Below are 11886 nucleotides of genomic sequence, written 5' to 3' on the forward strand. Positions count from 1 at the left end.
ACCTTGTATAGAATTATAAGTTTAAATTCCTATAAATTTAAGTTCCTATAAATTTTTATAAACTTTGTATAAGAATCATAAGTTTAAGTTCCTATAAATTTTTATAAACTTTACGTCAAACATACCTAGAATTAATCAATACAATTTAAAACGTTTATTTGAGTCATAACATAAACATTGAAAATACTTTTATAAATTAATCTACTGATAAATTTTATTAAATATTTAAATAAAAATACTTTTAAAATTAGTGATTGTGTGACCGGGTGAATAAAAGTAATGGTCAGTTATTTTGTGCAAGTCCACGTGTGATGCTAGTAGTATCCACATGGCAGCCACAGAACCTGTGTACGGGACACGTATTAAACACCATTGTTTGCGTTTCCAACAAACACTTGTCTGATGTTTCAAATCCGTTATTGATGCAAAAACTTGTAAACCAACATATTTCTCTATTGCCATAAAAATTCTAATAAAAGAGATTAGATAAAAGAAATTAAAAAAATGGGAGCAGAAACATTTGTTGAGATTATACTTGCAATCATATTGCCTCCGGTTGGCGTTTTTCTTCGATATGGTTGTGGTGTAAGTTATCTCTAAAACTTCCTATCTTTATTCGTATTCGTATTCGTATTCGTATTCCTATTTTAATTCTAATATTCAAATTCGTGTTTTACGAATAATTTGTTGAGTTTGCATGTTTATTTTGTTTAATTACATTTACTAGAGATTATATCATGAGAAACATTGAATTAAATTTTAAATTTAAATTTAAATTTAAATTATATTATATTATATTATATTATATTATATTATATTATATTATATTATATTATATTATATTATATTATATTATATTTATATCTATAATTAAAGTAAACCATTTATGGATGGATTGTGATTAGGCTAATTAATGGTTGTTTTGGGATGCAGATCGAGTTCTGGATTTGCTTATTGCTAACGATATTGGGATACCTACCGGGAATTATATACGCAATTTATGTTTTGGTTGTGTAAATTTAGTTTTGTTTGTTTTTTAAGAATGAATGAATAGTGATTCAAGAATGTGTTGAGTTATTTTGCGTTGTTAAGACTTAATTGTTATGCTTGTTGATGATAGATCTTAATTAAGTTACAGTTTTTACAAAAAATGTTGTGTAGCCATGTTTAGAGGATCGATGTTATGGATCCAAAAGCATAACTATCGAAAAAACTTGCTGACTGTATGTACATACGTAACATATATGATACGACAATCGTGATCAACTTTTGGTTGTCGCGTTTGTAACCTTGGTTTCTTACAAGGATACAATAATATGTTTACCACAGATAAAGGTAAAATAATGGCTAGGTTAATGTAATAATTTGTGGTGACCAAAGGGCGTTTTGGCTTAGAGTTCGACTTTTGTTGTGGATTAATTATTATAATTAACGTTATACCAATTGAGTTACACGTAAAACTGTGTATCAAATTTAGATTAGGATCCTCTTCAGTTTTTTATAACTTGGATAGGTAAAGTTATGTAATTTGTGAGTATTAAAATTTAGACCATTATTAATAGTATTGACGTGATAAGGTGTGATAGGGGTTTTTGTGTAGTATAGCGATGATACGTCAATTGTGATGGAGTTTCTAATAGGTCATTGTGGCATGATCAATGGCATGATCAATGGCGCAATGGAGCCAAACATCACCATCACACTATTGTTATCTTTTTTCTTACTCACAGTTTAAATAACACGATTCATCAAGTAAAGTAATATGAAACATGATTAATAAACTAGTTTTGTAATTTGAAAGGATCTCAATCCTATCAACTTTTTGTTATTTTAAATACCAACTTTTTGTTATTTTAAATACCAATGAGCTTTTGGTTGAGTTGTATCTAGGAGGAGAACTTTGTGAAATTTCTGTTGAGTTCCGGGTTCGAATCATAGGGGAGGCTTGATTTTGTGGAATTGCTTGCAGGGATTAGAATCTCACCGGGGGTTTTCCCTACCCGGTTGCGTTCGGGGACGAATGGGTTTCCTCTGAGCGTGCGTAGCGTGGCAAAATGATCACGAAGGTGGTTAATTCTTCTGATGCCGAAATAGTCGTTAAAAAGAATTTGGGGTTGAAAAAAATTCTAAGTCTTTCTAGGTACTATGTTCCGAAACCAAAGGGAAACACGTGTAAGGTAGGTGGAAATTAACCTAATATCAATTTGAACTTATATTAATATTGCAAGTATAATTAAAAGTAAAATAGGTAATTAAGTGTATATGAATCAAAAAATAGGGTGTGAGAATCACCTCTCTTTCTGAGTAGTCTAATTAATATGATATGTGGAAGAAGCAATAGTTTTCTTTCACCTCTACATATACAACACCATGTATATGCCAATGTAAATGTTATGATTGATAGTCTATATATGTTATGAACCCAAATTGCTGTTCAAAAAAAGAAAAAAATAAATTTTTTTTTTTTTAATAAGATACATTCTTGATGGTAGATTATAATAGGATCTGTGAAAAACCGATAGTTTTGTTTTTTATTTTTATTTTTTTACCTCTGCTCCATAGGACTTCCTATGCAGTTAGATATACAACCAACGTACCAAAATGAAACCTCGTGGTTATTTGCTCAAAAGGAGCTACAGAAAATCAATATCTATAAAGCACCCCGAGATAAACTAGTGTGTATCCTCAGTTGCTGCAAGGTTATCAGTAAGTAGCTGTTTAATGCTTGCTTCTATTAATGCAAATGAAAGTCCACCTGGGGCTAATAAGTTTCATCCTGTTCTTATTTATGTTACGATAAAAGCAAACCCTCCTCATTTGCATTCAAATTTGTCATACATTCAGGCGCGAACAAGGGCGAAACTATTTGGGGGCAGGGTGGGGCGCCCGCCCCAAGTGGATATGCAATTTTTAGTGTAAAAATTGGGTTTTTTGACTTTGCCCTAGGTGAATTTTTTTTCCCCTCAAAACCTACATATTTTATCCAAAATTCTCCAACTTTTGACCCCAAACCTTCAAATTTTGCCCAAAAAAAATTGCTATGATTTTAATTTTTTTTTTGCCCCCGATGAAAAAAATTCTAGTTCCGCCACTAGGTGCGAATCTAGACTAGTTAGAGAGGCAACTTATTTCTTTACAAATATGCTCTCGAGGCCTTTGTTACAAACATAAATGGTGAATCGTAAAACAGAGTTTCAAAAGAACATGAAAACTGCTCAAGCTCTTATTTATGGAGTATCAGGTGATTATGATGTTGGTCAAAGTGAAACTGCACTAGAACCCAATCCCATCAAAAAGAAAAACAGTACTATCGTTACAGTTAAATCTACAACTAAAGAGGTAAGCACGAAAGACCTACAACAGAAATCAGTGCCACCAGTGTCTGAAAATACTATCAATTTCAGTTTTGGAGAATAAAGGGGCAACGATACTCATGAAGTTTAAATTGAAATTCAGACTAGAAAACATTATGGCACGATCAAACAGGTTACAGGTTTACAATAGTTGGCATACGCTTATCGTATACTATGTATGTATAAGACTTACAAACAGCTTTAAGAAGACAATCGCATCCGTGAAATATCCAATCAATTACTCATCAATCACAAACACCGTCGCATTTATCTTCTTAAAATCATGAGTTGTATGATCCACCACCTGCACAAACATAAAAACAGATATTAAAACAGAGTGCCAGCATTAAAGCTTACACATTTGAACTTACATTAGTATTGCTAAGTTCAAGATTGTAAAAATCCATGGTGGTGCCCGGCTTAAACAACGGTCCAGCATGCCACGTCCCTCGGTTCAGCTTCAGAAACTTCGGTCCAGATACTTTAAACACCCGGACACCATCGACAGCAGGCGGTACAAAGTAGTGACCGCTACGCGATTGCACGACATTTTCGCCTTTGTTTTCACCATTTGATTCCACTATAGAGGGCTTTGCAACTCCAAGATACCAGGTATCACCACCAATTGAACCAAGGCATTGAGTCACACTTGAATGATGTGTGATGTTCGAAAACTTAAGGGCCCGATCTTGTAGGTGCATTATATAAAACCTATAAATGATTAATTGAATATATAAAAGAGTAATTTAAATGTTGAAACAGAAATGAAACCCTAGAATTGCACTGGATACATAATTACGTACCTGGGAGTGCCTTGAGAGAGGTCAAGTTGAGCATCGTGAGGGCCAAACTGTTCGCCGTCCGGCGAAGCCTGAATCACCTGACCGAATTCTTTGAAGGTTTCCGGCGTTGCTTCGATCGGCTTCAATTTCACCACCGCCGGTTCCATTTTAGGTATCTAACGCTGACGACCGTTAATTCGGGATGTGATGATATAACTTTTTTATTTTATAATTTTGACCCCAATAGTTTATGTCAATTAAAAATGTGAACCAAACCTTTTTTTTTTTTTTTTACAATGTTAATTAAAGTATCAATGACAGCAACGTACTACATATGGTTTTTTTTTTTTTTTTTTTTTTTTTTTTTTTTTTTTTTTTTAAAGCAAAAAATTATCATTAAAACATGCTGAGCATGTAAAGTACATTCTGGGAATCCATACTCGGACATAGGAGTATGCACTATACCTAGCTGAGGTTGCTATTAAACATTGCTAAAACTAAACTGGAGAAACATATACATTTCTAGTAAATAAAACATGGAGAAATACAGGAGAAAATGGACAGAAAAGCGCCTGTTTCGTCAGCCTTTATCATCGAATGGGTTTGGGTTTAGAATCCATTGGAGTCAATCTATGTTCACCTTTTTTGATCGATTTGAGATCCATTCGAACGATCTTATTTGAATCTCGTTTAGAGCCATTGGAACACTTTCTTTTCTTTTATGAAAAGCTACATTGTTTCGATTTTTCCAAATCACGTCTCCGCAGATCCATTCAATTGCTTGCCAAATTTTTGAGAAACCATTTGATGTTGTAGAAGGTTTAAAACCTTTGAAACGTTGATCCAAACCCATATGGTTGACGGGACCCAATTGCCACCATTGATAGAGTTTCTTCCATAGTTCCTTTGCAAACGAGCATTTGAGCATGATATGTTCCACCGTTTCAATTTCCTCATCGCATACCGGGCATCTTAGTGAGTCTAAGTCTATACCTCGCTTATCCAATTCAGTGCGTACGGGGATGCGACCTTTTGTTGCACGCCAAATAAATAGTCCAACCTTTTGTGGAAGAAGATTATTGCGCATGGTACTATTATTTAGCTCAGGGGGAGGCAGCAGCTTATCATCAATTAAATGGGTCAGAAAATAGGTGGAGAATAACCCATTGGGTTGCAAAGTACATGTCCAACAATCCTTTTCTTTTGCATCAAACTTGTGGTTGTTTAACAGTGAGATTAGATCAGATAATTCACAGAGAGTTCTGCCATTCGGTAGTCTTGTCCAGTCCTAAGTCACTGTCCAACTAGTGTCATTTACAGAGATTCGATCCATGACAAGCACATCTATGTTGCGCTCAAGTCGACAAAGCCTTCCAAATTTTTCTTCAAGCGTGAAATCACCTAGCCATTTATCTTTCCAAAATAAAGTGGAGTCCCCTTTGTTAACAATTTTCACAAACGAATGGTTGAGTAAGATTCCAAGATCATTGAAATGATTACCAATACGGCGGATATTATTCCAAGTTGATTTTTTGTTCATGTTAAGACTTAGATCACCCAAACCCCCATCCCTCCCATAGATGCTTCGAATTACTTTGACCCAAAAAACATTTGATTCGATGTGGAAGCGCCACCACCATTTTCCCATTAAAGCCAAATTCTTGGCTTTAAGGGACCCAATGTAGCGACCCGACAAAATCGTCATTGACGGCGCCGACTACTTAGGTCCCGTTGCGTGGTCATAGTCCCTATATGAGACGCGTTTGACCAAAATTATGTCGCATTCATTTGCAAAGTACAAGACTTGCAAGGTTTAGTTTACCAAAAGGTTCGACAACAAGTTTAAGTTTACAAAAGTTACAAAGTGTAAATGAAATAACTTGCGACATAATATAAGTTGAAAATCACGGTTGCTATAAATAGCGTAAGTATGTAGACAAAAGTTTGAATCCAAAGGTGCTATCACTAGCGTATGTATGTATGCTTGACTCCAAGCAAGTATGAGTGTACGCGGAAGCATGTATCAAATAGCCAAGTATGAACCTGAGAAACATATAGAAAACTGTCAACGAAAAACGTTGGTGAAATCATAGGTGTTTGTAAACGTTGTTTTTGAACCACAAGATTTAAATTAAGATGATTATCAAAATCATTTGCATTCCAAAGTTGTTGTTTGTATCGCGGGCACCCAATTATCAAACTTAACTGTTTTGCACCCTTTGCGTAGTGTTAGAACATACACTAGACCCGAAAATATATTTCATCTGCTAACGGTAGCGAACCGTCCGAATGAGGCTCGTCAAGCCCATGTGATCACATAATATAAGTTCACGTTTACACCCTGCAAGTGTAACTAATGATAATTGAATTGAGGATTTTCGTTCAAACCCGAACGTGGAATGTTCGTTTTCGTACTTGTGTTCAAAGTGTAAAAGTATGATACGTATATGTTTCTCATCCCATAGTTTAAAGCATAAAAGTTGTTCGAAAGATGGGACTATGATCTCACCTCGAGTGCACGAGTATAAAAGTACTTCACAAAGTAAACGTGTGCATGAAAGTTGCTTATCCTTGACCTAAACAAGTAAGTTGTATCAGTACCGGGTAAGACACAAACAAGGTCGGTCGAAATGTGTTCAATTAGTCCTATGGCTCGTTACGACTCGATTATGTAGCATGTGAATCAAATTGTCAAGTTTCATGCAAGATACAAGTATAGAAACGAGTTAGAAAGATTGCATAAATATTTGGTTAAGTTTGACGAAAAGTCAAACTTTGGTCGGTCAAAGTCAACGAAAAAGTCAACACGTTCGGGTCGGGTTCCGAACTATTTTTCTGAGGTTTTTATTCATATATAAGCATGTTAGAACAAGTCTCATGTGAATCGGAGGTCCATAGCGTGTCAAACATTTTTCATATTTTGACCAAGGAGGTCAGAACCAAACTACGCCTATTGTCGCGCCGCGACAAAGGCTAGCCGCGCCGCGGCGAATAACGGGTGCTGGTACCTGGCCAGTCTCAATTGTCCAAGTCCCAAATCAAAATTCAAACTAACACAAAACACAAACCGTAAACACTTAGAATGCGTATCTTATATCGTTGGAAAGCTCTTTCGACGAGGAATACAACTAACTACTTTTCACCAAGCAAAAACATCAATTACAATAACCAAAATCTCGTCAAGTGATCATTATAGGGTTATTTTCAAAGTTTCAATTTCATCAAATGCATTTTAAGTTTCGGGAATCCAATTCACACATATGATATGCCGTTTTGAAGGTAATGAAACATACATTACAACTATACATTTACAATTTACATTTCATGGCATTCAAGCATCAAAAAGTTCGTTTTAAGTCTATCAAACCCTAACCAAAATCCACAAAAATCAATATTCATGTTTTTAAAGTTTTCTTAATCAACCTATGCATCAAAACGAAGCTAGTGATACTAGTAACACAATTAAAACATGAACTTTAACAAATTAACAACATTAACTCATCCAAAATGTAAGATTAAGCAAACCCATTTCAAATGTTCAAACTAGTTACTCAAAACAACAAATCGAGCAAACAAATCATATATTCATGTTATACACGAGCCATAGACACTAACTAACACAATTTCAAGTATATAAAACGCATTTAGAGAAATCTAGAGTTTTAGAAACGTTACCCAAACGAGATGAAATTGGTACCAAAATGTAGAGGATGAAGAGAGGATCACGAATATGTAATTTGTTTTGATGTTTGCTTGATAGATCCGACTTAGATGATGAATTAGTGATTATGAAGAATATGGAGAGAAAAAATGGAAGTAGTAGGAGAAAGAGATAAATGAGGTGGGAGGTGGGTGGTGGTGACTAGTTGACCACTAGTCTCCACTTTGCCCACTTGGCATCTTCGGTCCCTCAAGTTTCAAAGCGGGTGCGGGAATTAACCAAACGAATATTTTAAAAAAATGCTCGAGTAAACGAGTGATGTTATAATTAAATAACGGAAATATTAGTACGTTAGTCAACGAAAGGTACGGATTTAGATAACGGAAGATATTATCTAAAATAAAAAAAGACGGGCGTTAAAATGAATTTAACGGAAAAACGCGGGATGTTACACCCAATATTTAGACCCCCGCCCTCATAGGACAAAAGAATATTATCCCACTTGATCCATGAAATTTTCGAAATTTCACCCGACCCTCCCCAAAAAAAATTACGCCTCAAACCTTCAAGCAAGTTGATGACACACGAAGAGGCACGGAATAGGGAGAAAGCATACAAAGGGATACTACTCCACACCGATTTAATGAGGGTAAGACGTCCACTAAATGACATTGTTTTTGCCTTCCAATCCGCCAACTTAGTTTGCACTTTTTCAATCACCAATTCCCAATCTCGTAAGTTGTTCATTGATTGACCAATAGGGAGACCAAGATATGTGAATGGGAAATTTCCAACCCGACACCCGATATAGCTAGCCATTTCGTCCACAAGTACTTTTTGGATCCCGATTCCGTATAGACAACTCTTTGAGACATTAACCTTTAGACCCGAATAAATTTCAAAGCATTTTAAGAGTTTAAAAAGATTACCAACGTTTCTTTTGTCCCATTCACCAAAAAATATCGTATCATCGGCGTATTGAAGGTGAGATACCATTATCTTTTCATGTCCAATTTCCAGGTCGCGATATAGCTTTGTTGCAAGAGCATGCTTCACGAATTGGTTTAGACCTTCGACCGCTATTATAAATAGGTAAGGTGAGAGAGGGTCTCCTTGCCTAACTCCTCTTTGTAGCGAGAATTCACATGTAGGGGAGCCATTTACTAAAACCGATATCGAAGCCGACGATAAATAAGAGTGAATCCATCTAATCCATTTTTCCCCGAAACCCATTCTTTCCATAACCTTGAATAAAAAATCCCAATTGATACTATCAAAGGCTTTTTCGAAATCGGCTTTGAAAATCAACCCCTTTTTCTTTTGGTGTTTCATGTAATCGATCACCTCATTTGCCACAAGAACTCCGTCTAAAATGTATCTTCCTTTGATGAAAGCATTTTGTTCGTGACCAATGATTTTATCAATTACCTTTTGGATTCTTATCGTGAGGATTTTTGCGATGATTTTGTAATAAGATCCAATGAGGCTAATGGGACGGTATTCTTTAAGATTTAGTGGATCCTTTTTTTTAGAATGAGAGTAAAGAAAGAAGCGTTGCACCCTTTTGATATGTTCCCGTGAGTCCAGAACCATTCGATAGCTTTCAGCAAATCCTCTTTGATTAACCAGTAGAACGTCTTAAAGAAATTAAGATTGAAACCATCCGGGCCCGGTGCTTTACTTGCATTGCATTCCTTTATGGCATTCCACACGTCAGATTGCAATATCGGGGCTTCTAGCATCGATACATCAGAATTATCCAGTTTTCTAAACTCTAGGATATCTAGACAGTCCAAATCTGGTACCGAGGGCTGGACTAATTCGATACCTCTTCTAAAAAAGTTGAAAACCTCATTTTTTATTAGGCTCGGTCTATCCTCCCAAATCCCATTAATGTGCAGCCCTCTGATGTTTGAATTGTGGTTTCTTCTTCGAATAGAAGAATGGAAAAAAGAGGTGTTGTCGTCACCTTCTGTGGCCCATTTCAAACGCACCTTTTGTCTTAGCATATCCGATCTCTCTTTTTTCCTTTTGTATCCAATTAGATCGAGCATTTAGCCACTCCTCTCTTTCAGTATCCAGTAGGGTACCCCTATCAGCTTTCTGTTCGAACCTCTCGACGACATGTTTCCATGTATCAATTTCAGAATCAAGTGTCCCATATCTGCTTTTACTCCATCTCCTAAGCGCTTCCTTTACATTCTTTAACTTGTTTCGAAAGATACAATCCGGACGTGATCCCCCAACCATTTTATTCTAGGCGTCGATAATCATAGGCTCTACTTCAGGACATTGTAACCAGATATCAAAAAATTTGAACGGTTTCGGGCCAAAATCTTCATTTTTGTCTCTAAGTATAATAGGAGAGTGGTCTGATGTTCTTCTATCTAGGGCAATAGCAGACACATCACCCCATGAAATGATAAAGTTTTCGGACACTAAGAATCTGTCGAGCTTACTGAATTTTAGACCATTGTCGCTGATTCTAGTGAATTTTCTGCCTAATAGAGGGATTTCCACAAGGCATCTGTTTTCGATAAAAGTGTTAAACATAGCAGCCCTATGCTCGTTGAAAACACAGTTTTGACGCTCTTCGTCGGATCTAACTTCGTTAAAATCACCTCCTATAACCCACTCTACATCCGAGCAATTCATTAGGTTATCAAGATCTTCCCAGAATTTCCTTTTTCCGACATCTTTATGCGGCCCGTAAACGTTGACAATGATCGTATCCATACTCTTTCCTTTCCATCTTCCTTTTATGGCCAGGAAATATTGTTTCTCGACTGCTTCATTAACAAAAAAAACTAACGGATCCCAAATCACTAACAAACCCCCTGACTTTCCAACCTTCGGTTTTTGAATATAATTGAAAGAAGAAGATCCCCATATAGATTCTACCCAGTTATCATTGACCCAATTGCACTTTGTTTCCTGGATGATTGCGATGTCTGGTGATTCAGTGATTCGGATTTTTCGAAACCACCCCACTTTACTTTCTGTGAGACTACTCTTCCCGAACCCTCAAACATTAATGGAAAGAATCTTCATAAAAAAAAAATTGTAAACGAGATTGGATTGAAATATGGTGCTTATTGTGGGTTTTTAACCCAACCCATGCCAAGCCTTTTTCCAAATTCATCTAAACCAACACTAGCAGAAGATTCCTGAGATTTATTTTTCGAGCACATTCCTTCCTTGTATGACTTTGATCTTTTGGATTATTTACAGTTGTTTTTCTATTTTTGCCTAGCTAGGCTTTTGAATCTGAGGATTTTTTATGATGTTTCCAGCATTCCAATTGTGCTTCGTGCATTATCCTTTGTGTATTTTTTCGGTTGATTAGTCTTTGGAGCAGAATTAGGAGGGTTTTGATTCTGTTGATGGTGGGATTTTCGGCCAAGGTTAATGGGTATGTTGGTTTCTTTTTGGGTTGGGTGAGCGATTGGCGAAAGAGGTGATGTAGGATTTGATTGGTTTGGATGATCATCAAGGTTTATGATTCTAATTGGACTAATGGGATCGGTTGGGTGGATGTGTATCGGGGTGGGCAGTTTGGTTGGCTCAGGATCGGGGTGTTCATCAAAGGGTTTGAACTTATTAGCTGGGGTGATGGGAGTATTTTGGTGGTCGTGGTTTGTAGCAACTGGATTTGGTAATTTATTGCTAGCTAAATGGGTTTTGGTTGTATTAATTAGGCTTGTTATGGATTTTGGGCTGACAAACTTTGGGTTAGTGGATGATGGTGAAACCAGAATTGGGCTCGGTATTTTTTGAGGACTTTGTGGATTAATGTGGTTTGCAGGGAGAGGATTATTTGATGGGCATAATGGGCTTAGGTTTATTGGGTTGTTTTGGGGTTTTAGAGGGGAAAAGGTAATCGAAGTGGTAAGGCAGTGAAAGGTATTGTTTACCTTATTTTCTGTTACAGCCTTTTTTTGCAGTCGAACAGATGATCCTTGGGCCCCATCTTCTAGATTTTGTTCATCCGACGATTTGTTTTCTCTCTGCTCGCGTGCGCCTTTTTCCTCGTATCTAGGGAAAAAATTATCATTATGTTCCTCAGCCGTGACACTATCATTATTGTGAG

The 11886-nt window shown here is 36.4% G+C and overlaps 3 protein-coding genes across 3 annotated transcripts; 1 reads left to right on the top strand and 2 right to left on the bottom strand.

Annotated features, from left to right (window-relative positions):
• Positions 1-501: 501 nt before the first annotated feature.
• On the top strand, positions 502-1017 carry LOC139895912 (salt stress-induced hydrophobic peptide ESI3). The gene is made up of 2 exons (XM_071878458.1): positions 502-585; positions 934-1017. The coding sequence occupies exons 1-2, from the start codon at positions 505-507 to the stop codon at positions 1015-1017; spliced, it is 165 nt and encodes a 54-aa protein (XP_071734559.1). The 5' UTR covers positions 502-504.
• Positions 1018-3381: 2364 nt separating this feature from the next.
• On the bottom strand, positions 3382-4340 carry LOC139895914 (uncharacterized). Its single transcript, XM_071878459.1, has 3 exons — positions 4157-4340; positions 3725-4064; positions 3382-3657 (listed from the first exon to the last, which is right to left on the bottom strand). The coding sequence occupies exons 1-3, from the start codon at positions 4300-4302 to the stop codon at positions 3592-3594; spliced, it is 552 nt and encodes a 183-aa protein (XP_071734560.1). The 5' UTR covers positions 4303-4340; the 3' UTR covers positions 3382-3591.
• A 5712-nt stretch (positions 4341-10052) lies between these two features.
• Positions 10053-10987, bottom strand: LOC139899831 (uncharacterized). The gene is made up of 2 exons (XM_071882661.1): positions 10912-10987; positions 10053-10819 (listed from the first exon to the last, which is right to left on the bottom strand). The coding sequence occupies exons 1-2, from the start codon at positions 10985-10987 to the stop codon at positions 10053-10055; spliced, it is 843 nt and encodes a 280-aa protein (XP_071738762.1).
• Between the last annotated feature and the right edge of the window lie 899 nt (positions 10988-11886).

Source organism: Rutidosis leptorrhynchoides, chromosome 3 (genome assembly GCF_046630445.1).
Source record: "Rutidosis leptorrhynchoides isolate AG116_Rl617_1_P2 chromosome 3, CSIRO_AGI_Rlap_v1, whole genome shotgun sequence".
NCBI lineage: Eukaryota > Viridiplantae > Streptophyta > Magnoliopsida > Asterales > Asteraceae > Rutidosis > Rutidosis leptorrhynchoides.

Excerpts from the sequence above, each read along its gene's own strand:
- LOC139895914 (XM_071878459.1), bottom strand. The coding sequence starts at position 4,302 with ATGGAACCGGCGGTGGTGAAATTGAAGCCGATCGAAGCAACGCCGGAA. Across the intron at positions 4,065-4,156 it reads CTCTCTCAAGGCACTCCCAG|GTTTTATATAATGCACCTAC; the intron begins GTACGTAATTAT and ends AATCATTTATAG. Across the intron at positions 3,658-3,724 it reads TTGAACTTAGCAATACTAAT|GTGGTGGATCATACAACTCA; the intron begins GTAAGTTCAAAT and ends ATGTTTGTGCAG.
- LOC139895912 (XM_071878458.1), top strand. The coding sequence starts at position 505 with ATGGGAGCAGAAACATTTGTTGAGATTATACTTGCAATCATATTGCCT. Across the intron at positions 586-933 it reads TTCTTCGATATGGTTGTGGT|ATCGAGTTCTGGATTTGCTT; the intron begins GTAAGTTATCTC and ends TTTGGGATGCAG.
- LOC139899831 (XM_071882661.1), bottom strand. The coding sequence starts at position 10,987 with ATGTGCTCGAAAAATAAATCTCAGGAATCTTCTGCTAGTGTTGGTTTA. Across the intron at positions 10,820-10,911 it reads TGGAAAAAGGCTTGGCATGG|GGTTCGGGAAGAGTAGTCTC; the intron begins GTTGGGTTAAAA and ends TTAATGTTTGAG.